The 27,217-nt window shown below is 39.2% G+C and overlaps 1 protein-coding gene across 1 annotated transcript in view; it reads right to left on the bottom strand.

The window, feature by feature from the left end:
* The window catches only part of ank2b (ankyrin 2b, neuronal), a 174,834-nt gene extending 148,076 nt beyond the window's left edge, over positions 1-26,758 (bottom strand). The window contains exon 1 of the mRNA XM_044097114.1: positions 26,546-26,758. Coding sequence (XP_043953049.1) covers positions 26,546-26,629 — 84 coding nt within the window. The 5' untranslated portion in view covers positions 26,630-26,758. The remainder of the gene's footprint in view (positions 1-26,545) is intronic.
* Positions 26,759-27,217: the final 459 nt, after the last annotated feature.

Below are 27,217 nucleotides of genomic sequence, written 5' to 3'. Positions count from 1 at the left end.
GAAGTAATTAGAACACCTGACTCTGATCATTTGGATGGGTGAGCAAATACCTTTGGCAGTATAATGTATATGTGATGCACGTATCACATATATGTGAACTATGTGTTCAAGCCGTACACATTGTACACATATGTATTCATCCTGTCTTGTAGGATGAATACATATGTAGCTGTATTCTTCAGACTGGCGTTGGAATGGTGTGGGGGACATTTTCCTGTCACACTTTGGGCCCATTAATACCAATTCAGCATCGTGTCAACGCCACAGCCTACCTAAGTATTGTTGCTGACCATGTCCATTCCTTTATGACCACAGTGTACTCATCTTCTGATGGCTACTTCCAGCAGGATAACACACCATGTTATAAATCACAAATCATCTCATCTGGTTTCTTCAACATGACAATGAGTTCACTGAACTTGAATGGCCTCCACAGTTACCAGATCTCAATCCAATAGAAAACCTTTGGGATGTGGTGGAACAACAGATTTTTATCATGGATGTGCTGCTGACAAATCTGCAAATACTGCATGATGCTATCGTGTCAACATGGACCAGAGTCTGAGGAATGTTTCCAGTACCTTGTTGGATTTATGCCATGAAGGATTAACTTAAGGCAGTTCTGAAGGTAAAAGGGGGTCCAACCCAGTACTAGCAAGGTGTATGTGACGCTCTTGTGAAAACATGGGGGTCACATCGGTTTTTACTATGAACAGTTCCAAAATCACAAGTATACATGTGCTTTTGGATGCATTTCACATCATTCACATCTGAAAATTTTTCTTAACCACATGAGCATTTTTCTTGTGATACATGATTTTTGCAATTTTTGTATGTACAATTAATGGATTTTGTTTTACATATTGAGTACAATCTTCACATAGAAAAACTGATTGTATGTGGTGCACATGTGGCAAATATACGATCAGATGTTGAATACACATGAAAAAAATACTTGATCACGTGAAAAATGGGAACCAAGTGTGCAACACCATAACCATATGTCACCATTTGTGAAGCCATGTGAAATTCCTGTGAATTTTTTTGTAAGGGTCATCAAACAAGGTGAAAACTGGAAAACATCCAAAATAAGAATTTACTTCTCGAGACAAAAGATAAAATGCTTTTTTTTTCCTATCACAAGCTGCGCTTTAGGCGCAAAAAAATTTTTAATCCCTACACAACTGGCACAATTACATGTAACAGTTGCACCTGGCCTGGTTTTCTGTTTAGCTGATTGTTTTACGCTTCACTTCATTCAGAGGGTCTTGACCCTTGGCTATTGAAAAAGTATTGCTTGCTGAAGACAGAAGTTTGGTTAAAATCAGATCTAATGATTTCAATCACTAATGTTTAACTGTGATGGATACACACAGTTATACATTATTAAAAAGACCTTAAAAATACAAATTGAAAACTTGTCCTGCAAACACATTCTGTACTTGTAACTGGAATGTCTATTCTTCTGCCAGTTTGGCTCTATGACACCTCATAAAGACAACATTTTCAAACGTGATTCCAAGACTTACTTAACTAGCTGCACAGCTAATGAGTTTCTAGGATTTTAATCCAGGGGGAAAAAGACAACTATGAGAGACTAAGGGCTGTAAACTCAGAGGGTACAAAAAGCAATCTGAACTGCTGTTTACAATTAGAAACCATGAAGTGCCAAGTGCAAACAAATTGCTCAATGCAAACCGCAGAAAATATGCAATCATCCTCAATGAATAATCATCCTTGTTTTCTTGTTTTACTGGGAAAGGTCATGAGCATAAACCACTGTCCTCATAAACACAAGTGAAAGCAGAATTAGCTGAATCTTCAAATAAAAAAATATGGACAATTAAGTAACAATTCCCGGCATGAACTAACATTCATTTAAGTAAAAGATCTGCCCCTTTTTCATAAAGAAATATCTTCTTTTGCGCTTATTGCAGATTAACAGAATTTCAAGCTATTTCACAATTGACTAGAATAAAACAACTTTGTAGAACTTATCCACATTTCTTTCCTAAATAATTTATAGATGTAGGATTACATACAAAAGTCCTACAAATCCTGAAGGATGGAAAACAAATACAAAAAAGTCACATATTAAATGGGAAATAATGCTTAAATGGCAAAGAATGGATTCAGTCTTAGCTTTATTTGCTACACTTAGGGAGATAGTTGTAGTGCTGTCTGCTACACAACAAGTCAACTACATCCTGAAAATGTGCTGCTAACCTGTCGGTCAGAGCCTGCCTGGCCTGTTGTTCCCACCACCATGGCTGCGCTCATAAATGCTCCCAACCAGGCTCCAGCTCCCCCAGGTCAAATATATCCAATGTTTCCAAGCCAACATGGAAGTGTGGCTGCCGCTACTGACGTGTGAGTGAGATGGAGAGATGTGTGTGTTGGTGATGGGTAGGGGGTGGGGTAGGAAGAACAGTATTGCCGGTGGTGTGTGGATTAGTGTGTAACATGCTGGAGGTATTAACACACTGCAGTGGACTTCACACACAAACACACATGTCTATGCACGACCTCTGAGGGGTGTGTGCATTCTTAAAGGGGATTAGGTGGATAAAAATAGAGAAGACTTTTCAACTGACCTAGAATTCAAATATTGAGACAGAGAAACAATAAAGGGAAGTTAGCTAGTGAAGGAGCAAATTCAATAGAATTAAATAAATATTTGAGCTCCAGGTTGGGGATCTCTGAGCTGCATCTCTTAAAAAAGTGAAAAGATAAGAATAAATGTTCAGACCTGGTGTAAAGGTTTTGTGTATGTAACTGATTTGACTTTTAAATCATTTGCTTAACTAAACCCAGCTAATTGAATGTAATTAAGTTCCCTACAGCAAATTTCTTTACTAGATGGAAGTAATGAATGGAGCAAAAAGCACTTCAGATAAAGATGTCCGCTACATATTTTAAACCACAGCAAACACAAAGCAGAGACTAATTCCCTTTCATATCTCAGGACCAGATTAGTGTTCAGGGAACATGTTAATCAAAACCGCCTATCCTTCATCATGGGATTTATATTGCATCACACCATCATTTGGAGTTAACACTGAGGAACAGGCTCCAAAGAAAACCTTTACTTTTTTCCTGTGTTTACTGGATGAAACCGACACATCAACTTTTAGAGGCCACAGTGATCATTACAACAAACTATCAACATAGATTTGGCTATTCTTGAAGGTTCACATATGAGCCATGTCCAAATTCAAGGAGTGCATCCTTCAAAGGCCAGATTTGTAGACCGCTTATGTCACAGTGAGGCGACAAGTCCTGTCCAGATTCAAAGACTCTTTCAAATGCGGCCTTCCTTTGCCCCAGATTTGAACGATGGGTCTGGTGTACCCTTCACAGCCCACCTTATCCCATGATTCATTGCAGTTCCATGCCAATGTATTTAATGTATTTCTGAGCAAATTGGTTTCGCTGATTAAATTTAAGCCTTCAAATATAGTAGTTTTATTTAACTGTAATGTCTTATCTGAGATCTGGAGAGTATAAAATTTGTAAACAAATAATTTACTTATATTTATTCCTTGTAGAAACATGCTAAACACATTTGAACATTTTAGAATCAACTAACAGATTTCCTTTTTACTTTGAACAGCCTTTACTAGAAAAGGTGATGAATAATACAGAAGTCCGGAGTAATACATTATTAAAAAACAAACTTCAGCTCCATTTTTTTCCTTCGCCGTTCTGTGCTTCACTCTGTCATGGTTGCTAGGCAACATAAATTACGCTGAGGTGGATGCTGGACAGCTGGCTGAAGGCTAGACCTGTCCGTATTCACAGCTTTTCTCGTCCGGACTTTGTTTATTTGCAGTCTGCGAAGGACCTGTCCAAGATAGACCGGGTCTTTCGACAGCTGCAGACCCTGAATTTGGACACGGCTATAGATTTGAAATATATTAGATAAGTGTTTAAGTGTTTTAATTAGTTGCTGCTGCTGGTGGCCCGATGCATTGTGGGATACCTTGCTGGCCAATCCCTACTGTCATATTCACTCACCGGCCACTTTATTAGGTACACCTGTCCAACTGTACATTAATGTAAATGTTGAATCAGCCAATCGCCTGGCAGCACCTCAATGCATTTAGGCATGTAGACATGGCCAAGACGATCTGCTGCAGTTTAAACTGAGTGTCAGAATGGGGAAGAAAGGTGATTTAAGTGACTTTGAACATGGCATGGTTGTTGGTGCCAGACAGGCTGGTCTGAGTATTTCAGAAACTGCTCATCTACTGGAATTTTCACGCACAACCATCTCTAGGGTTTACAGAGGATGGTCCAAAAAAGAGAAAATATCCAGTAAGTGGCAGTTCTGTGGGCGCAAATGCCTTGTTGATGCCAGAGGTCAGAGGAGAATGGCCAGACTGGTTCGAGCTGATAGAACGGCAACAGTAGCTCAAATAGCCACTCGTTACAACCAAGGTATGCAGAAGAGCATCTCTGACTCTTGTCAGCTAAGAACAGGAAATTGAGGCTACAATTCGCGCAGGCACACCAAAATTGGACAATAAAAGATTGGGAAAACTTTACCTGGTCTGAAGAGCCTAAATTTCTGCTGCATCATTCGGATGGTAGGGTCAGAATTTGGTGTCAACAACAAGAAAGCATGGATCCATCCTGCCTTGTTCAGGCTGGTGGTGGTGCAATGAGGTGGAGAATATTTTCCTGTCACACTTTGGGCCCATTAATACCAATTCAGCATCGTGTCAAAAAGCTCAACTAAAGCACTTTATACTTGGATGCAGTATTGTTAATGTATATTCCAAAACAGAAAGAAAAATTATAAAAAATTTACTCTTTCTAAATTAACTCAGCTGAAATAGAGTGAGTGGTGAGACTTTACTACTCACTCTACTTGAGTGGAGTTAATTTAGCTGCAGCTAACCCTAACCTTACAGATGCAGAAGATCTTTCCTGGCAACAGCCATAACTTTCCACAATAACTCTTTGAAGAATTTGAATCAATATGATTTGCAACATTTAATTTCCATTTGGGATCAATAAAGCATTTTTTAAATTCTAATTTCAATTGAATTGCCAGTGACTAGATGAAATCCATAAATTCTGGAAATCCCCTCTAATATTTAATATTTCAGATATTTTTTCATAAAACAATATGAGAATTAGGAAAATTTCTACAAATAATTTGGCATTACATTACACAGAAATATCCGTGAATAGCTGAATCCCCAAATACTGCAACATATTAGGTGGGGCTCCACTGAGTGAAAGTGCTATAGAATACAAAAATCTGTTTGTCAATGGCTGTTGTTTTATTAAAGTGATCATTAGGTCTACTCAGAATACGAGAATAAAACTAAAAAGATGTGAGAAAAAAGTTGTGCAACAGTAAGTCAAAATAGCACAAAGATAAAGTAATGTGAGAAAAAATTCATAACATTACAAGAACAAAGTTGTAATAATATGAGAAAAAAGTAATATTCCTGGAAAAGAGTCACAATAAGAGAAGCCAGTTGTATGACAATAAAGTTGCAATACAACAATAAACTCATCAATCTGGAGAGACTCAGATGGAGAAAAGGGAAACGATTAGAAAAGTTCATTAACAGCAAGAATTAAACTTTTGGCGCTTGGGCCCCGGCTGAGGACATCGATTATTCCAAACTTTGTGGTGAGCTTGGATGAGCGTTCCGCATGGTGAAAGGAATGTCAACCCCCAAAGAGGTCGAGGCCGGAGAATTGGAGATGGAAAGCGCTAAAGGAGAGGAGGTGCGCTAGCTTAGCTTGCGAGAATAAGACCGAAACTGAAGGAGATGATGTGACAGTGATAGGCTCGGGTGAACATTCCAGTTACTGCTAGGAATGACATCCCCAAAATAAGGCCGACGTCAGAGGATAGGTGATGTGAAGGTAAAGAGGAGAGGAGACGCTCTGACTTAGCTAGCGAGGCTAGAATCAAACAGGGAGGTGGCTTGACAGTAACAGGAGGGAAGAGTGGGAAAGGAAAGCAAAGATCAGCGGGGGACAGCGCAGGCCAAGGGATGGTAGGACATGCAGAGTGCATGGCATAGGGTGCACAGAACCGGCTGGGGATGCTGCAGGGCATGGGATAAGAGGATGCTGGTTAAAAAGCCAGGATGAATGCAGCGGGGCATGGGATATGGAGACTCTGGAAAAACCTTCGAGGCATAGGGTGATGTAACACCAGGAGAAGAAAGCCAGCTTAGGATCGAACGATTAGTATAGAAATGAGAGAGAGAAAGGTTCTAGCTAAGAGTTTCTAAGTTAAAGGATAAAATTAGGCCTAGGAGGCTGCTTACAGGGAGGAGATAGACCATCTGGCTGAGTGGTGCGACAAAAACAACCTGCAGCTGAACACCGAGAAGACCAAGGAGCTTATCATGGATTTCAGGAGGAACGCTGACCTACATCCACCCATCCACATTAAGGGGACAGTGGTAGAGCATGTGGACATCTTTAAGTTCCTGGGACTCCACATCTCTGAGGACCTGACTTGGATGACCAGCTGCTTCAAACTCATCAAGAAGGCACATCAGCGCCTCTTCTTCATGAGGACCCTGAGGAAGAACCACCTGTCCTCAGAGATCCTCACGAACTTCTACCGCTGCACTATCGAGAGCATCCTCACCAACTGTATTACAGCTTGGTACGGGAACTGCTCTGTCTCCGACCGGAAAGCGCTGCAGAGGGTGGTGAAAACTGCCCAGTATATCGCCGGGGCACCGCTCCCTGCCATCAAGGCGAGAAGGGCCGGGAAAATCACAAAGGACTTCACTCACCCAGCACACACACTCTTTTCCCTCCTGCCCTCTGGGAGGCATTACAGAACCCTACGGACCAGAACCACCAGGCACCAGAACAGCTTCTTTCCCACAGCTGTCACGCTTTTGAACGTCTCCTGACATAAAACATAAAGTATAAGGACTGTACTCCCCTATCCTCTCATACAACAATAACACATGGACTATCCTCACACACACACCCACACACACACACCACGGACTGTTTTTCTCACACACCCATATAATCTGTAAATCTTATCTGCCATTATTTATCTTGTATTATAAGCCCACTAATACATATATAATCAATTTCCTAACATTCTTGTATATTCTGTATAATCTGTGCATGTAGCGCCCATATTTATATTTAGTCTTGTACACCTGTAAATAAATATTTATATCCTGTATAGCACTTCTGGATAGATGCAAACTACATTTTGTTGCTTGCACTTGTAACAGTGCAATGACAATAAAGTTTAATTCTATTCTATTCTAAAATGGAGAGGGAGAACTTAAAAGAGGTGTATAGACTGCTTCTTAGGCGGGCGATAGGAGAGAGTACTTCTGAAAGAAACCTGAAAATGAGGGCGGAGAGCAGAAGGGTAAAGTGGTGTCACGATGTAGAGGAGGAGCCCGTGCTTAAATGTGCTTGAGCGTGAAACCTGGGAAAGCTAAAGGATAGGCTGCATAGACTTAGAAGTGACGGGATGGCCTTGGAAAAAATAGCGTGCAAATTTGGACAAACTTGGATGAGAGATGAAGCCTAGAAGCACCAGATGGGACATGAGCTTGAAATGTTGGAATACGGGACAGTTCACTGTTGGAGGTGAATGAAAGTTACCAGGGGGCATAAATGAATCTATGTAGCTGAATGTACGTAGTGACTCAGTAGTTGCAGGCTACTTGTTAACAGGCTTAAGGTGCTGTAATATTAGCTGGTCATGTTTTAGCTGTCATTACCTGCATCCAACAGCATTACTCTACTCAGTTTGTTACTTTGGGGGAAAACTTAGCAAAGTTCTGCGTTTGCTGGCATGATTATAATGCACATACGCCGCTCCGCACAGCAGCGGCAGGTCTCCTTTGCTGCCGCACGGGTATAATCCAGCAGGCGTCTCAGGGTTCAAGTTGTGTTTGGGGGCGGCTCAGGTACAACATTTTAACAGATTAGACAGCTGAAAGTGACAGAGACACGGATATGTGAAGTGCAGGAGCCCCTATAGTATCAAATCGGTATAGGAATAATGGAGAATTGGCCGTTCTAAGGTGGAAACAGACAGCTTCGGATTCATGGGGTGCGGAGGGGCACTGCTGATTCTGGGCAGGCGATACCCTTCAAAGCTCGCCCATACTGCCGGGCCTGGTGGGGAAGCAAGTAACTTCTGAGACCAAGGATACACCCAAAAAACGACTTAGACCATCCTAAAAACTTAAGCTAAGAAAAGGGGACACTTGTTAAAGGCCTGGTGAAAAACCACTGCCGGATCATCCGACGGGATGGGCTGATGACCGGGCTGACAGCGGCTATACGGGAGTGAGTGAAACTGTTGACGTTGCTGAACCAGAGCGAGGAACCGGTGGAAAGGTGATGTGATAAACAGCGGTGGAGAGATGATGAACGATGAGCTGAGGGCGACGGACATTATGTGTCTGCTTGCCAGAGACAGACTGTGGAGTGGGTAGCGCAGGAGCAGGGGACGGTGGATCCCAGTCAGGTGAGAGAGCGGCAGGAGAACCTGCTTAGAATGAACAAGGCCAGGGCAGGAGGAATTCTTCTTCCATCTGATGAGCGACCGAGGGAAAGAAGGGGCCGAGCACATGGCTAAGTGGCTTTTATGACGGACATTAGAGGTGGAAGGACGAGCAATCGCAAAGAAAAGGATATGGTGAGATGGCTGCACAGATTGAGCTCTGCTGGAAAGCGCAAGACGCCATGGATGGCAGTCCTTATCAGCTGGACCTTGTACGGTGGTTGGACGTCTTGGGCCGGCATTGATCAATCAATGGTGATGAGCTGGAAGCTCAGGTTGGATGATGCAGGTGGGGCTAAAAGAGTCTTCCAGTTTGAATTTTTTGATAACTCATAAATGACAAATAATGAAAAATTAAGATGAGAAATGTTGAAAATGTCAAGATTGGGTTTTCTTCTGTTACGCCTGTTGTGATAAACGATAAATCTATTAATCGTACGATAAATTAAAACTATGACGTCATTTTAATTATCGCCTTTATCGTCTCTTCTAGCCTTTTTCTCTTTCTGTTGATGACACTGAATGAAAAAAGGCTCAACTCCAGTGCTCTCCACTGACCCTCATTTCCTTAGTGTAATGCCCAGTTCACGTTACACGATCTTAGAATTGTTGGCCAATTGTCGGCCCATTTCCAAAACCTGAGAGATCACACATTAGCCGACAGAAATCCTAGGTAAAATGGTTCAATCGTGTGATGTCCAACAATGGGCACAAAATAATGGCAACAAGTCCAGTGAACTCATTTTAAAACCAGGCATTAATCAATTCTTTACTACAATCTACCTGCAATGCATGTGGCTCTAGTGTCAGTGTAACGTCCTGACTGAATGAAAATCATTAGAACCTATTTAGCCTATGTCACGTTAACAAAGAACAGCTGAAAAGTTACCGGGTTCATCAACTGCATAGCAATTTGGCTCCAACTCCTCCCCTCCTCATTTCTATATTCTTTGCACCAAATGTTTTATAAACATTAATGTTGTTTCCACATATTATCTCCAATGTCTGCTGGACTTGGGTTGCGCTGTATCAGCTGTTTGGGATTCCCCTCTGTAATTTCCCCTCCTAAAGCGCGGAGGAGAATCTGCGCTTTCTGATTGGCTACCTGTCACATTAGACAGGCTGTGTTAACACTCCCAGTCGGAAAAACCCCTGATTTAGATCGGAGCGGCCACAATGATCTACCGTAACACACCACACACTACAGGATGATCAAAAGAGACAATCTTAGAACGATCAACGTTCTAAGATTGTCGTAAGAGGAAAATGTAGGTGTGAACTAACGTGTAGTGTGAACTATTGCATCAGGTAGTCGATGTGCCCATCTTCTCTATTTAAATCTAATGATTACTGAAGGTTAATATAGTATACAGACTTTATAATCTGCACTCTTTTGGTTGAATGCAGTATTTATTTACACTTTGGTGTTTTTATTCAAGTACATTTTTGTTAATGGAGACAGAGTATCCATTTTATTTTTGTTTTTTGGTTGTTTTGTTTATTTTATCAGTTCCAGTGTTAAATGTTCTTTTGAAAATAAAGTGTATCTATCTTTGGCAGGAAATCGCATGCATTATTATGTCATTTCCATTAAATCAGTGTAAAAAGGTCTTCAAACAATATTATCATTTATCGCAATAATTTTTGAGACAATTAATTGCTCAGCAAAATTTGCTATCGTGACAGGCCTATCTTCTGTGTTGATTTGAGTTTTCTCTGTGTTTATTTTGGATTTCTGTGTGTTCTTCTTCTTCTTCTTTTCTATTATGGCGGGTCGCAATCAACTTTAAGGTGCATACCGCCACCTACTGTACACGAGTGTGTAGCAACAGTATTCTACATCAGTCATATTCTATTTTTTAATTTTGTGTTTTGAAGAAAAATAAATAACGCTTTTCTTATCATACAAATATCCATTATATTTCCATCATTTCCCAATATTCCTTTCAAACTCCATTCTTGATCTGTCTTTCCAACTATTCTTCTCAATTTCTCCCTTTCACGTTCATATGTTTTACAGTTCAGTAGTATATGTTCTACATTTTCTTTCTCTCCACATTTTTCGCATTTATCATTATTTTTCTTCCCTATTAAATATAAAGTATCATTTAAATATGTGTGCCCTACTCTCAATCTAATCATTATTATTTCTTCCCTTCTATTTCTCTCCTTAACATTTCTACTAAATATTGACTTCTGTATTTTATATAATTTCCTTCCTTTCTTATCTTCATTCCATCTTTTTTGCCATATTTCCATTTCTTTATTCTTAATAATTGATTTCCCTTCCCCTTTGCCAATAGGTATTTTAATCGTTATTGCCTGATCTAAAGCCCTTTTTGCTAATTTATCTGCCCTTTCATTGCCTTTTACACCTTGATGTGCTGGTACCCAACAGAACCAAACATCAATGCCACCTCTGTATAATCTAAATAAGCTATGTTGAATTTCTAGTACTAGATCTTTCCTATTGTTTCCTTCTCCTTGAATACTTTCTATGACTGCTTTGGAATCTGTGCAAATTACTACTCTGTCTGGGCGCACCTCCTCTACCCACTGCAAACTGATGATAACTGCCACCATTTCTGCCGTGAATACAGATAGTTGATCAGATAATCTTTTAGATATGTCAATTTTAAACTCAGATATATAAATTCCTATTCCACACATCCTTTTGAATTCTTAGAACCATCTGAATATATTTTAGCATAATTATAATATGAGTTTCTTAAGTATATATCGGTTTTACCCTATTTCTTTTAAATTCCAATCGTTTTTCATTTTAAGGAATTTTATGTCTACATTTACTGCGGAAATATCCATGAAGGGCTAACGTTAATTGGATTAAATTGAGCTATTTCTTTATCTTCTAATTCATATATTTTAATCCATTTGTTTATGATCCATCCAAATCCATTACTATGGAACTTTGAGTATTCCCAACAATATTTTAATATTGTTGAATTTACATTTTCATCTTTTTACTTTTTATTTTCATCCAGTATGTCAGAGCTAATTTTATTCTTCTTATTTCTAGTGGAATCTCTCCAGTCTCTACTAGAAGGGCATTAATAGGTGTCGTTTTCACTGCTCCTGTACATATACGTAAAGCCCTATTCTGTAAAGTATCTATTTTTGTAATGTTGTTTTAGCTGCTACTCCATATATAAAACTACCGTAGTCTATTGTTGATCTCATGAGAGCCCTATATATGTTTAATAATGACTGTCTATCTGCACCCCAGTTATTTCCAGCCACAGCCTTTAGTAGATTTATCACTTTCTTACATTTAGTTTCCAGATTCTTTGTATGCGTTTTCCATGTATATGATTGATCCAACCATATTCCCAGATATTTAAATTCTGCTACCCTTTCCAATGGTTGTTCATATAATGTTATTGTACCTATGTCTATGTTTTTCTTATTTGTAAAAATCATATAACAAGATTTACTTGTTGATAATTTAAAACCCCATTCAAAGGACCATTTTTCTACTTTATTAATCGCTTTCTTAATTTTACCTATAACAAATCTTGTATTCTTTCCTCTCATCCATAAAACTCCATCATCAGCATATAATGCAGATTTTATACATTCTTCTGTTTCAGAAAAGATATCATTTATCATAATATTAAATAGTATTGGGCTAATTGCACTACCTTGTGGAATTCCATTTTCAATATTCAATTCTTTTGAGTAATCATTTCCAATCTTAACTTTTATTTTTCTATCCTTCAAAAAATTTGCTATCCAATTAAACATTTTCCCTCCTATTCCCATCTGCTTCATTTTTATAAGTAGTCCTTCTCTCCATAATGAATCATAAGCTTTTTCTATGTCCAAAAATACGATTTCTGTGTGTTGAGTCTCCGTGTTGTTTTGTCTACCCCTTGATTGTTCCCAGGTGTGTCTCGTTCTGTGATTACCCTCTGTGTATTTAATGTCACCTGTGTTTCTGTGTCTTTGTGGGGTCCTCCTCTTGTCTAGTGTTTCTAGCTGTCCTGCTATCCATTTGTATACCAGCTGCTACCAGCTTTGAGTCTTAGCCTTCCGGTCAGCTGTGCCGCCTGTGTGTTTTGGATCATGGATTTGTGCTTTATTCTTCATTAAAAATCATCATTTTCTCACATCAGCCTGGGTCCTCAGTGTCTGCCTCACCACTTCACATCACAAATTATGAGAGAGAATCTTGTGCAGTTATTGTTTGGTATTACAGAAAAGGAAATACTTTATCTTTTAGCACATCAGCACAAAATTATTTGTAGCAGGACACCAAAACAATTGAGCAACTTCTGATACAATGACTTTCTTTTGGTACAATATTGTGACTATTCCTGGAACTTTTAAAAGCAAAATATCTCTCTAGTACTCCATTGTAAAGCTTCTCAGCTTTATTCCAACAAGTTTTTCAAGTCTAATTCGGAATTTAGACTTGAGATTCCCAGCCTACGATCAGACGTGAGGAAGTCTTTTAAATAAAAGTGCTAGACTTTTTGTTCGCCTGTTCATACGAAATGCACTGTTCCAAATTATTATGCACAGCAGATTTTCTAAACATTTTATGGATTATAAAGAACTGCAAACGGTCATTTTTGAATTTGCAGCATTAAGTGGTCATGTACTAAAATCAAAAGCTATTTCAATCAAAAACATCTTAACAGACCGAGTTACAAGTTAACATAGAACCTTCTTTGATTTCACAGCACAATTCTTGCATCCATTGAACTGGTGAGTTTGTGGAAAGTTTCTGCTGGAATATCTTTGCAGGATGTCAGAATATCTTCCCAGAGCTGCTGTTTTGATATGAACTGCATCCCATCGTCTGATCTTCTGCTTGAGGAAACTCCAAAGGTTCTCAGGATGGTGTTCTGTGATAGGTGGCAGTTACTTTCAAATGATTGTTTGTGTGAGGCGTACCAATGGGATTAGTGTAAACAAAAGTGATGTTGGGCGGCAGGGCACAATGAGGGTACCTTAACCCTACCCACTACAGAGCTGAACTAACTGGATTAGCCTCAACCACTGCAGGCGGTCTATCATTAAGGCCTCATGGCTTCATGCCTACAAACACACTTATGGACTCTGGTGCCAGAAAGGGAAAGTGTAAAAAGAAGGCATGGAAGGAGCCGTACAACTGAGATGTTAGGACAGAGATGCAGCAGTGGGATGAGGGATTAAAGGGAAGATTAAGTGAAGTGAGGACTTGACTAAAGAGTGAATGCAAACATGTTTTTATCACAACCGAAGCAGTCATTGTAGAATCTGTCACATTTAGAATGAAAAGATGGAGCATAATATTTTCTATCTGTTGGTCAGTTTGTCATTTCACTAATTTGCATAAATATTTCATTTGAATTTCATCTCTTTCTATTTCACAGCCAGCCAGTAAAGCAAGGGTAAGCTGGTCCTCAAACGGAGACAAAAATCCAGCAGAGACTGGACTTCCTGAGTCCAGGCTCTGGACTCAGGAAGTCCAACTTGCCACAGTAGCTGAGCTCATCTTCTGTCCTGCATTATTCTGTCTTATTTATTACACATCCGTCTGTGTGGGGTCAAGCAAAAAGGTGAGCTATGGGAATATCTGACCATTCTGTCAGGAGATCATCTGCATGGTGAGGCACTGATGTTGGACACGGAGCCATGGTTCTGCTCTAATTCTGACTTCTAGGTTGAGGTCAGGACTCCGCAGACAAGTCAAGTTCTGCCACAAACTATTCCCACAATGTTGGGAGTATGAAATCATTTAAAAGTTCTAGGCGTGCTGAAACATTAAGAGTTAATTACACTGACACTGATCGCTGGAACCCAACTTGACTGTAGTTCAACTGGTCCAGTTAAACTCCTTTCTGATTTCAAGTTTGTGTCAGTTCAATTCCAGCTTCCAGTACTACATAAATTCAGTCGCTAAGCCATTAACTAGTGTTGTAGTCAAGACCATTTAACTCGAGACCAAATCAAGACCAAGACTTTTAGGGTCCAAGAGCAAGACCCGCGCCCTGCGCTACATGACATAATAAAATGTGAAATATGATTAAAACTGCTTCTTAAATTAATCTGAAAAATTCATATTCCCATTAAAACACCTAAATATTAAATGTTTAGAGCTGAGATGAATTTAACCAATGTCACTCTCAATTCAAAGGTATCTTTAAAACAAAGTAGAAATATAGAAATGGCATATTGTAAGTCTGAAATAAAATCCTTTATTAAGACCAAAATTAAATCTGAATGGCAACAACTGTGGGAGGAAGGAACTAATTTACAAAATAAAGTAGGAAATATGGAAATAATTGGAGGAAAATGAAAAGAATAGGTAGAATGGCTAGATTGAGGCTTGGACATACAGGATTAAATAAAACTTTCCATATGATAGGAAAACATCCAAAAGCTAGTTGTATGAGGGGCGTGCTGTGGTGGCGTAAGGGATAGCACGACCCATGGTTTGGAGGTCTTGAGTCCTCAATGCGGCTGTCGTGGATTTGAATCTCAAACCTGACGATGTTTGCCGCATGTCTTCCCCTTTCCTGTCAGCCTACTTTTTATATAAGGGACACTAAAGCCCACGAAAGACCCCCTGGAGGGGAGAGAAAAAAAAGGTAGTTGTATGGTATTTTGTGCGGTATGGTTGTGGAGACAGTAGAATATGTAATAATTCAGTGTGAAAAATATAAAGCAGAGAAAAGCTAAACAAGAAATTAGGAAATATAGTATAGATGCATTAAAACTAAATAAGACTTTAATTAAACATAAAATAAATCAGTTATTTAATTAAGCATTTGTTGTACATTTTTATTATATATGTTGCTCGGCTCAGGCATAGATGACATTCAGAGTTGTCTTTGCAAATTTAACCCTAACCCGTTTATGCAAAAATAACAGCTTGACATATTCGGTGCCATATATAAAAATTTAGTTTTGTTTTTTTTTTTAAACGCAGATACTCTGATTCACACTCCAGCATATTAGATGGAGATTAGAAAAGAAGATTAAGATTAAGAAAATTAAATACGGAAATTGTAAACCTTGCACCCAAAATTTCCAAAATAAAACCCGAACATTTTGGTTTGTAGACCTGAAATGTGGCTTCAGATGTTATCAGCTAGAGGCTTTCCATTTGGTGGCAAGAATCTTGGTTGCCGTGACAATATCAAATTGTCATCCTCACATATCATCTGTGGTTGTTGTTTACTGTCCAGAAGAAGGAGATAGCATGATGGGGTCAAGCAGACTAGCATTCACATCAAAGAAGATTGAAGTGGTAAATGTAGAACGAAAAGTGTGAAAAAATTTTTTTTAAATGGCTATTTAAAAAAATTGACCCATAGTCACTCATACACCCACATTTCAGCTACTTGCAGAACCTAAAACCAGGCTTCCAACATGGCTGACAAAGTGATCTGTTGGGTGTGCATGCACAGCGCAAAAATCTTTCTTAATGTCAATTCATACTTTACTCTAAACATAATCCTAATCCCATCCCTAAAGACTGCCTCAGTAATATAAGTGTGCAAGGCTCAAATCCTGATTAAATGTACAAACACTGAGCACAGATCTCAAGTCTAATTTATTTATTTGCAGTTGGAGCCGTTAGAAGAGTCCCGCTGCAGCAGCCAGACATCCTGAGTACTTGTTCATTTCTTCCAATCACGTCAAGTCATATTAGATCACAGAGCAGAGCAGTAACCCAGTAATTGATCAACAGATTAGAACTGACATTTCTGTTTCCGTTTTTTGCAGTAAGTCAGATCTTCTGATTTGTGGCTACCAATCAAATGTCCAATATCAACCAAAGTGACAGGACTAAACCAGTATTCGAGCCCTAGAAACTATTCATTAAAAAATTCAGGAAATTTGCTGCTATACCAGTTCATATGAAAGTTTCCCACATGCGAAGTAGTGGGCACAATGGCGTCAACGTTCTCAGTGTTCTGCCAACCACCATAAAAAGAAGAGGTATGTTGAGAATTTGTTTTGGGTTTAACCAGGATTTGTTTAGGACTTATTATTTGGGATATTATAATTTAATATCGGGTAACTATTTTAGTTGCAGTTAGTTCATAAATCTAGTTAGCATTTTATAGTTAGTATCTGGTTCAAAACTGACTATTTGTGGTCGTTTAACAGAATGGACTCAATATCCCATGATGCTTTGCACAAGTGCAAGAAGAACAGGAGATTAGACGAAGAGGTAGAATTGAGGAGTTTACTGAGAAAAAGAGCTATGTTAGCCGAGCACCTACACTCTGTCTTGTATTGTAATGTATGATTCGTTCAGCCTTTTTTATTATTCACTAAAGTTCAGTTGAATTATCCACCCGACTCCTTTTCGTCTTTGAATCAGTCGAATATACAACAAGGTACTCAGTGTTTGCGGAAATAGTGTGTAGTTTTCTCGTGTGGGAGCCTGTTGAATGTGACAGGTAGCCAATCAGAAAGCACAGAGGGGAATCCCAAACAGCTGACATGGCACAGTGGTCATCGGAGATGATATGTGGAAACAACATGACTGTTCAGTCAACATTTTGTGCAAAGAATATCCACAGAAATGACATGAGGAGGAGTTGGACTGAAGTTGCTACTGCAGCTGATAAACCCTGTAACTTTTCAGCTGTTCATTGATAACAAGATTTAGGTAGATAGGTTATTCATTCAGTCAGGACTTTACCTGACTCTAGCCATGTGCATTACAGGTAGATTGTAAATGTCACTAGTAAAACATTGATTTATGCCTGGCTTTAAAATTAGTTAACTGGACTTGAAGCCATCATTTGGTGCTCATTGTTCTAAATGTAACTGTAAACATTAAAACAGTAAATTTTAATTAACTGATTAAGTTTAACGATCTAATAGAAAACTATCTAAACACACAAATGGTAAAAGCAAAAAAGCATAACTCGCTTCCATAGCATTATGCAGCAAATAGAGCCGTCACTCTATTTGCTGCGGCTCTTATATCCTCTCTTTTATCGCCTTTTCTATTTGTTACATTTTTTATGCTTAAAATAAGCTCGCAAACTATCGCTATTGCTTCTACTTTGTCAGCCGTGTTTGTTTACTCTAAAGTCATGTATGGTATTGGTGGGTTTTTGTGTGGAATCTGAATGTCGGTGAGAGAAATCAGCTTGTGTGCTCTTGCCGTGTGGCTGATCACCACACACTGCACAACTGAACCTGTTATATCTATGATTTTTGTTGGCTAGTGTGTGTGGTCTCTCAGGTTTTGAAAATGTTAAAATTGTGTAGTGTGAACTGGGCTTTACACATTTGAAGTTGTTGTCTGACCGGAGCAGCATAGTAATAACTTAACTCTCATTATATTCTGCCATGGTTGTTGTTTTTCTTCCCGCTTGTGCGTATCAGGACACAGAATAATGAGATTTGTTGAGTATCAGTGACATTCAATTTGGGTGAATGTGACCTGAACGTTAAGTCGCATTTGAATCATATACATATCGGATATGAGTCCCATTTGAAAAGAATTTGACCTGTGCTGTTACTTTGGAAAAACAGCAAATAAAGTCTCCTCACAATAAAATTGTTGTGCGCAGTACCGGCTCGTGTCCCCTTCCTCTCGATGCAGTGCCAAAAATTAGAGAGGAACTGCACACAATCTGAAAATGGAGACCAATCTGGTCGGGGTTGACTGGGGAAGAACCAGAGAAGGGGCTTGAAACATATTAAAATGTCACTAACAGCTAAAAAATAGTAAACATAAGTTTTACTGTGATCTTGGAGGAGTAAAACTAATTAGAATTCTTGTCTATTATGAGAGGCCAGTCTGTAGAAGAGGGAAAGGATATTCAGCTTAATTTCCCAATTGATTGTTTATGATCCACAAATATAGCCCCACATCTGAGTTAGAGAGAACAGAGCTGATAAAGAAGAGGATTTTAAATATTTGCACCATCTTTAAAAAAAAAAAAAAACACGAGTTAGAACTGTATAGCTTGTAAGCTATCTTTAAATATCGCCAGATTTTTGGCTTGACTGAGCTTAACTGGGGACTAGCTGGCCAGAAAAACCAAAAATCCTTGTCTAGTCACTGAATTTACCGTACTAAATGTCACACTAACAAGACACTGAAGTGTGGAAGCTGTTTCAGCAAGGAGACTGAGCAGAGGTAATTTTTATTATCAGTGGGATGTTTAAAAGTGAAGTAAAGGGAAGCACCAAAACTGTGAGAAGCTGCCATAAAAAAGGTATAATTAAACATTTCATAGGAAGCAAGTTTATTCTGTCTCCATCTCATATGTCTGCAGTTTTGGCCATTTCGTACCCAGCTTTTTTGTAAACAGAAAAGGCATGTCTACCAAATATTTCTCTCGACTTTGGGAACATTTTGTCAAACTAGTGAAAGAGGGATGAGAGGCTGACCTTAGCACATAACATGAAGGAGCAAAGTTGTTTTCTTATTCTTTAACAGAAAGATCTATGTTTCCTTGAGAAATCAGAACCTCTCGTTGTAAGTTTGGAATGCAACACTAATAATGCTAATTGCTAACATGAAAGGGTAAAGCCAATTTAAATGTGACTTACTCAATCATTTTGTCTGTTTTTTATCAGTAAAACCCTGAGTTACAGTAATCTCTCTTACACACTTGAGTAGCAACATCTGTTCCTAATGTCAGTCTTTAATAAGATGTAATGGCAACATAAAAAACGAAGTAAATATTAAAGCCACTGTATTGGCATAGGTTAGGAATTACAATCACCTGCATATAGCTAAAATCTAGAAATACTTGAGATTTCAAGTAAAAACGCTCATAACTGCCTACCTTAATACTTTAAACACTAAATTTACCGTAAGATGCATTAATATATTCAGTGGAAACTGTCTTGGCATTACCGCAGTAGCTAACATCCATGGTTATCCTTATTTTTGCTGTTAGTGGCAAATTCAATCAGCACCAAAGAAAATTAATGACACTCCTGGATTGGTTGCTTTGCCAGTGCCACCAATAGCATGTCGAGAGGAATTTTGCCAAAGTATGTCAACTACTGAAGCTGCAATTTCTTTTGAATATTTTAGATGTTCTCAAGAAAAAATGTTTGTCACTCCAAACAATCTTGCTGTTTTATTCCCACACCCGCAAAGCTTCCTGGGATTATACAACCCTTTACACTAGTTAAAAAAGTTGATACATTTTTCTAGGACCTGCTTTTCAACCCAAATTAGAAAAAAAGAGAAGCATCAATCCCAGAGGTCATATGTGATGGATTATGACTGTACAGGTTTTGAAACAGACACTCCTAAATTATAGATAAATATCACCCTGACAAGTCTCACAATCCCATTTCTGCTGAAAAACAGCACTGATCTGTGTTTTTCAGATGGTCTTAACCTACCTGGATAGATAATAAACCTAAAACTCCCCTGTTCTCATCAGAAACATTAAAGATCTCTCCTGACTTCTCCTTGTCCCTTGTCCAGTGTTGGGATCTGGGGAAGGCTGGCTGGGGTTCTTTCCCACTTTCTCCACCAGGGGGCTTCCTGGAGGTTCCTGGAGGGCGTGGTTTCGCGGCCGCACACCTGACGCATATCTGACTCATTTGGAGGAGTATATCTGGATGGAGCTGCCGACACTCCAGTGCCAGAGTGTTAGCCAGTTATGGTATCTGTTGTTACTAGCCATCCTCTGACCAACCTGTTTCCTTGAAGTAACTAATTCCGTGTAACCTCTTCCCAGGTTGCCCCTCTGTGACGCCTTAGCCGCCTGGACCCGAGTTACTTGCTGGAAGGTTTTTTCCACCTTGGATTCCTGTTCTTCTGCTTACCAGCCCACCCCCTTCCCTGAGCCCCGGCCTCACGGACCCACCAGTCCCAGATCTCCAGCCGAGCTTTCCCCTGTACATCCTCAAGTAAGACCATTGCCGTGTTGGGAACTGAAGGCTCCCACGCCCCTGTACTCACCCAATTCTGTTCCCACTAGATTCCAGAGATCCAGCCTTTGCCAGAGAGAGAGAGAAAGAGAGAGACCTCTCACCTTCACCTGTAAATATCTGCACGTTGTTTTTCTAATAAATTTCCCTAACCTGATCTGCCTCCTGAGTGTGTTCTGCACATGTGGGTTCAGAGAATAGATCACACCATGACATCCAGCAAGGGAGCAGAGATACTGCGGGTTGTGTCGTAAACCTCTTTTGTATCAGCGGTAGAGGGAAATGGGTTTTAACTGAAATAGCTTAAGATTACTGAGCTGTCAGGAAGAAAACACTGTATAAACCTGCAACTTCCTGCTTTCTGGCAACAGAAACCTGAACACACTCCGTGTCCCAACATAAAGCAGGCAGGGAAGTGAATGTTGTATTAGTTTCTGTAAGTCACCATAATGGTGTGTTTGTGAGATGCAGTGAGCCTATATAAGCATGGGGGAAGGGACTACATCAATAATTCATTCATTGATCCTGAATGCTCCCTGCTGCCAAATGCTTTGCCTCTGCTTTCACCAAGAATTGGGGCCTGCCATGCAAAGCATGGCAGGCCCCAATGGCAGGAACCTATTATTCTACACCCAATAAAGTGTCTCTATATTATTATTTGGTTCTTCTTCCGTCACCCTGAATACCGCTGCGTGCACCCCTACAAAAGTGGTATCAAAACGTGTGGCTTCATCCCGGGAGGAGTGCTATTACTTTTAGGGCGATTCTGAGTTAACATGACTACAAAAAAAGCAGAAAACGACCCCCAGAACACTAAGGACTTCACCAGCTGCTCCATTGTTGTGTATGTGGCCAAATCCTAAAAATACCCAATTTTTGAGGACTTCCTGTGTCGTTATACATTCACTTAGAAATGCCATTTAAATTTCATTTTATAGATACGTCCCTCATCTCTTCTAAAGTGAAGATGGCATGTCGATACCATTTATGGTTTGTCCATAACTTGTCTCTAAGCGACCCAAAGTTTTAGATTTTTTCAAAAAGTAGAGTGGAGATTGACACGCCTTAGAGTGAGGAATCTCAGTGCCATTTTCAACCCAAATCATTTTTTAAAAATCGCCCTCACAACCACAAATATCACTCTTTTGGTATGAAACTCGGTCATGACATTGATACGCATGTCTGCTCCGGTAAAATTTCTCTAGGGCTTACGGTTTTCTGTCAATATGCTTCAGAGTACAGTGATGCGACAGGATCTTCTGCCTCTAACAAAGACTTCTCTGATTGCAATAGAGACTTCTTTGGCTGTATGACTCTCTCCCAGCTGGCAGATGAGTCATGACAATTAATTACCATAACAACGGATCAAGGCTGCTTAAGACTACAAATACGTATCACTGAAAACAGAGGAGGAGCTGCAATTTAGAACTGCTTGTGTTTTGAGCATTATAGTACTGATTTAACCCAATCACTGTTACACATGGGATTAGTTTGGACCTTTGTAAATCTTCCAAAATTCCTGAAAATTGCCTTTCCAGGAATTTTGTAGTCTAAACTCCAGCTCAGAGCACAAGACCCTCCTTTTTTTCAGAGCAGTGTCATCAATGCTACTCTGCAACCTCTATTTCCTTTTTAATACAGCAATGCATTGAGTCAGTATGACAAAATTGGCCTGGATGATTCACTCCAACCAGTAGATGGCGTTAGAATTATGTTATCACTCTTACATTAGTAGTTTCTTATTTATCACTCTTATATTAGTAGTTTATATTACTAGCTTGCTTTTCATTTCTAGGTTTTAGTTTTTCTATGTATGAATCAATGTTATGTTGAAGCTTTTTGACCCACTTTTTCAGAATGTCTCTATAGCATGATTATCTCCAACAACTGAATGTTCCCCCTGCCCTTGTGAGAAATCACTCATGAAAAAGTACTGGATGACCTATGTGCAGAGACAAGACTGTTATTTCTTTTATCTCTCCTTTCTGTGAAAATAAAAGTCAAGCTTCAACAGGAGCGCTGCAAGCCAACTAGACTTCTACTTCTGCAGAAGTCTAGTTGAAAACCAATAAACGTTATCTGTCGTTCTTTTTATGTAAGTTGAGAAAATACCTGTCAGATGGAAACACACCTAATTTGCATTTTTCTTTTTTTCATGTATTTTGTGACATTTCAAAACTTTTCTTAAATTTCACATGGTAATTGAATGCAGTCTAAACTGCTGGTGTGTTCCAACACCAGCAGACATTCCATGATTAAAAGAAACGGATAGCTAGAAGTCATCTGCATACATATGATTAGAAAGGCAAGCAAGATCAGACCTCAGTGCCTTGCCCAGTGGCACATGAACACATGGAAGAAGAAAGCTGAAGTTCAAGATGACTGCTCAACCCATTGACCAAGTCGCTCCATAGGACGAGACAAAACACTAATTGACATAGTAGACCGCATTTTGTTGTTGGGAGCTCCAAACTCATCAAAGTGTGTTACCGATTTCAACACACCTTCAGGGATTTTCAAAATTGACAATTTTTGAACATTGCAGTTGCACCAGCTTCAAATAGTGTGATTATTGGCCATAATGGACAAAATATTATAAGGGACTTGCAAAAACCCAGCTGCATAACCTTTATAAGAAAAAGTCTTGATACCAACCCATAACTAGTAACTCACTACATTAAATAATTGAATAAATGCCAGAGTGCCTGGTTTCTTTCTTCTGGCAGAATCAAACACATCCAACAGAGACTGGACAGATAAAAGATTGAAAGAAAGGGGGTCAAAGTTAAAGGCCAAGACACACAGCTTGCATCTAACTCTTCACGCACTGTTCCGATTTTTTAAAAATATACACTCAAAACCAGTGGACCAGAGAGATCAAGTATTCTCAAAAAAACATGTATCAGAAATCCCGCCAGCAAAAACTGTCTGGCAATAAACCAAAACCTGCTTGAACAACCTCAGATAAGAATACAGTTTCACACTTTCATTTCTTTTTGTACTTCTGATTTCCTGCCTTGGCAAGCTTCAGTTTTTTTTCCCCAGTAAAATTTCTTATTTTGTATAATCCCCTAAATGGATATGTTTTACTTTGCCACCGTGTACCACTTTCTGCAGAAAGTGGTCTGGGTTTGCAGACCACTTTCTGAGTGGTTCTAATTTCCCATTGGATCAGATGTCAAAATGGATCCGATGTGTTCTGGCCTTAAGGCTGCAGAATGTAACTTTTGTAAAGTATACGTTTCTTATATATTTATTTATAACCGTCACCATTTTGTGAGAATATGTTAGACAGATAATCTGTGAAAATATCAACCTCCTCCTCCTCCCTTAGCTACTATTCCCATCTGAAGAAATGCACCTCTCCCAACAACCAATCAAACACAGATGGAGGTTCTTATGGAGGTTCTTATGTTTGTCAGTAAACCTCAAGTACTCATTGCTGGAAAAACCACTTAACGTAACAGAAAAAATGTTTAGGTATCTTTGCTGACTAGTAGTGCTAGCTGTGTCATTGTAGAGATTGTCATAGCAATTACTTGTCATTTGTTTCTTATTGCTATGACAACTCAGATGTTGGCAAGTCGCTGTTTTCCTGTGGTGAAAACATTGCTACTTTGAACTATATTTTGCTTAGAAGTTGTATCAAGTTTCTGCAACATGTTTCTTATGTGGGTTTATTGAGTTATTGAAAACAGCAAAGTGGGAGCAGACTGAAAGCAAAATAATCCAGTGAACAGCATGAAGGCTTCACCTTAAATCTGCAACTGGCTTTAAACTGGCCAACACGGTAATATTAAAAAAGTAAGGTACATTGTTAAACTTTGTATACTGCAATTCTGTGAAAGAAAGAAAAATGAACACGGTATTATACATTGTATATGGAAGTTTATGCTTAAAGATTAATATATTTTTTATAGTGTTTATGGTGTTCCATGGTTCTACAGCGGAATAAAGAACTATGGATTAATGAGACCAGTGCAATTATACAAGGGGGGAATGGGACAGTAAAGCCATATGAGACTGTGATGGACATACCTGCCTCCTGGCTCTGATTGGTTGTTTCTAGTTAGCACTGGAGCTTGATGTTTTCTCAGATTATCTGTCTCAAACTGTCATGACAGTGACAGATTCAACAAATATGTTAAAAAATGTTCTTTTATAAATGTGATATAAACTTAGCAACATTGTGTAATTTTAGCAAAACATTTCTAATGTGATGCTAGCTTGATGCTAGAAATGCTAATTGCCATTTCATTTGGACTCCTAAACTGGCTGTTGACTTGTCTGGGGTATACCAGAAAATAAAGGATGTTCACCCAGACCCACAATGAACAGATAAAAAGGAAGAGAAGTACCATAATCTTCTGTTGCCTTAATGCATCATTAGAGACATCTAAACCACTGACTTGAGAAGAAATATAAATTATACAAATTTAATTTAGAGATGGTTTAAGAATACAAAAATATTCTGAGAGCAAATTATATTATTATTATTATAGAACAAAACAAAACATTAAAAATATCAGTTTTGAGGGGAAATTATTCACCAAGATTAAAAATTTGCATTAAATGTACAGATATAGTAATATACAAGTACTGGGTTTGATGAAGACAAATGTTTTGATACCATGAGTTAGGTAATATGCATGAATTAAAAACTTCCTTCAAAATGCTACAGAATTTAGAGACTGTTCCCTCATCATTCCTTTTCACTGTGTAAACTTCAGACTTCCAGCACAAGTTTGAATTTATGTCATCTACACAAATTCTCAAATGACTGCAGTTGTTAGTTGCATGGTGGATGTTTCATGCATGTTTCATGGTGTGGGAACAATGATCTCATTTTAAATGTGAACAAAACAAAGAAGAGGATTGTTGATTTCAGAAGGAACAGGGTTATATCAACCTCAATTTCCATCTTGGGAAAAGAAGTGGAGGTGGTTGAGACATATAAATGCCTCAGTGTTCTTCTGAACAACAGACTGGACTGGAGACACAACAGAGAAGAATAAAAAAGGGAAAAAGGAACAGAGTAGACTGTACTTCTTGAGGAAGCTGAGATCCTTCAAGGTTTGCAGCAAAAATGCTGCAGATCTTGCACAAGTCTGATGTTGAGAGCTTCATCTCTTCTGCTGCCATCTGTTGGAGCAGCAGCATCAGAACCTGGGACCTTAAAAGGCTCATTAGGGATCTAAAGAAGGCTGGTTCTGTTCTGGGGACAACTGTTTAGTCTCTGGAGATGACAATGCAAAGAAGGATTCTTCATAGGATCAAGATAATTATAGGCAACCCTGACCATCCTCTTCACAAGACTGTCTGTCAGAGGCTTCTTCAGATTCAGTGAAGTACAGACTGCTGCAGAAGATCTTTCTTGCCATCACCATCTTCAATCACTCTTAGTTTTAGTTTCCCTTTGGGATTAATAAAGTATTTTTTAATTTGAACAAAAATTTTCTGACATGCCTTACTGATCATAAAAATGTGTCCCTCTGGAGGTTGCATGCCTTAGGTGCTGCAGACATCAGATAGGTGCTGCAGAATATTACTATTATTATTGTTTTATTTCTGGAAAGCATACTGGAAACAACAAGACTATTTATGCTATGAATTAATGAATGGAAAAAGGGTGTGATTATACAGGTTAAACTTCATCATACTCCTTTTCAGACTCAAAGTCACTGAATAAGTGGGGTATTTACTAGTATTGTATTTACACTTAGAAACATGAAAGAATTTATTATTATTATATTTTGTTGGTGAAATGTCTGTCTGAAATAAATTATCATCATCATCATCATCATCATCATCAACACCCTGAGGAGGCTGATCAAAGTTAATAACAGAGGCACACAAAGAGCGACAGAGGAGCAGAGCAGGGACCCACCCTGTCAGTGTGTGAGAGGAGCCTCCTCCTTTTTCTCCTCCTACTACTACATGGAGGAGTACACGACAACAACACAGAGAGAAGTCCACTAGCCTGATTGAAAAAAATCTTCATGTTGTCCAAAGATGGAGACAAGAGCCATCAAGGAAGGATATCAAGTAAAGACGGCACAATAAACCCTATAATCTGCTCCACCTCTCCATCCCCACACCCAGCACCATGTGGAACCCCATTCATCCACTTACCTTCTTGGGTCTCTTTCTCCTTTGCCCCAACCCATTGATGCGATCGCTGGGGTCTAGCCTGTAGGAGTGGTTGTCCTCACTCATCCTGTCCCCCAGCACCAAAACAACCAACTCACTCCAGTTCACTCCACTAGATTTTAGTCCCTCTTCTCTTCCTGTCCACCCCTCTGTGTGAAAAGAAGCGCCTGTCTCTCGTCTTCAATCCTCACTCTATGGCTGAGCCAAGCACCGACACAGCCAGAATGAGGGTGGGGGGAGGATTGGTCGGGGAGAGGGGGAAGGGGGAGGGAGCACAATGGTGTTGCCATGGTAGCAGCTGCCACCACTGTTTATCTGGAAACCCCACCAAGATCCTAAGTCGCATGTGAGTGTGTTTGTGTATGCGTTCATAGGGGTGGGCACACAGTATGAGCTCCTCTTTCTGTTTTCATTCAAGCAACTATGGAATGATCCAAATAGGACAACAGCATAATTGATTAATGTGTAAAATAAATAAATATGAGAAGACATTTCCAGTGAAGGAATGAAAGCACAAAAAGCATTCAGAGTCCCAAGAATTTCACTGAGTTGCATCACCAAATATTAAGTCATTCAAAATTCATACAGTGATATGGTGCCTCAAATGAAGTTTAATCCATTAACTATCACACCATTTAATTTTAAATTGTCAAT

Source organism: Gambusia affinis, linkage group LG18 (assembly GCF_019740435.1).
Source record: "Gambusia affinis linkage group LG18, SWU_Gaff_1.0, whole genome shotgun sequence".
Classification (NCBI taxonomy): Eukaryota; Metazoa; Chordata; class Actinopteri; order Cyprinodontiformes; family Poeciliidae; genus Gambusia; species Gambusia affinis.
The sequence above is the reverse complement of the archived record's forward strand: the minus strand, read 5'-3'. Positions and strand labels throughout refer to the sequence as shown.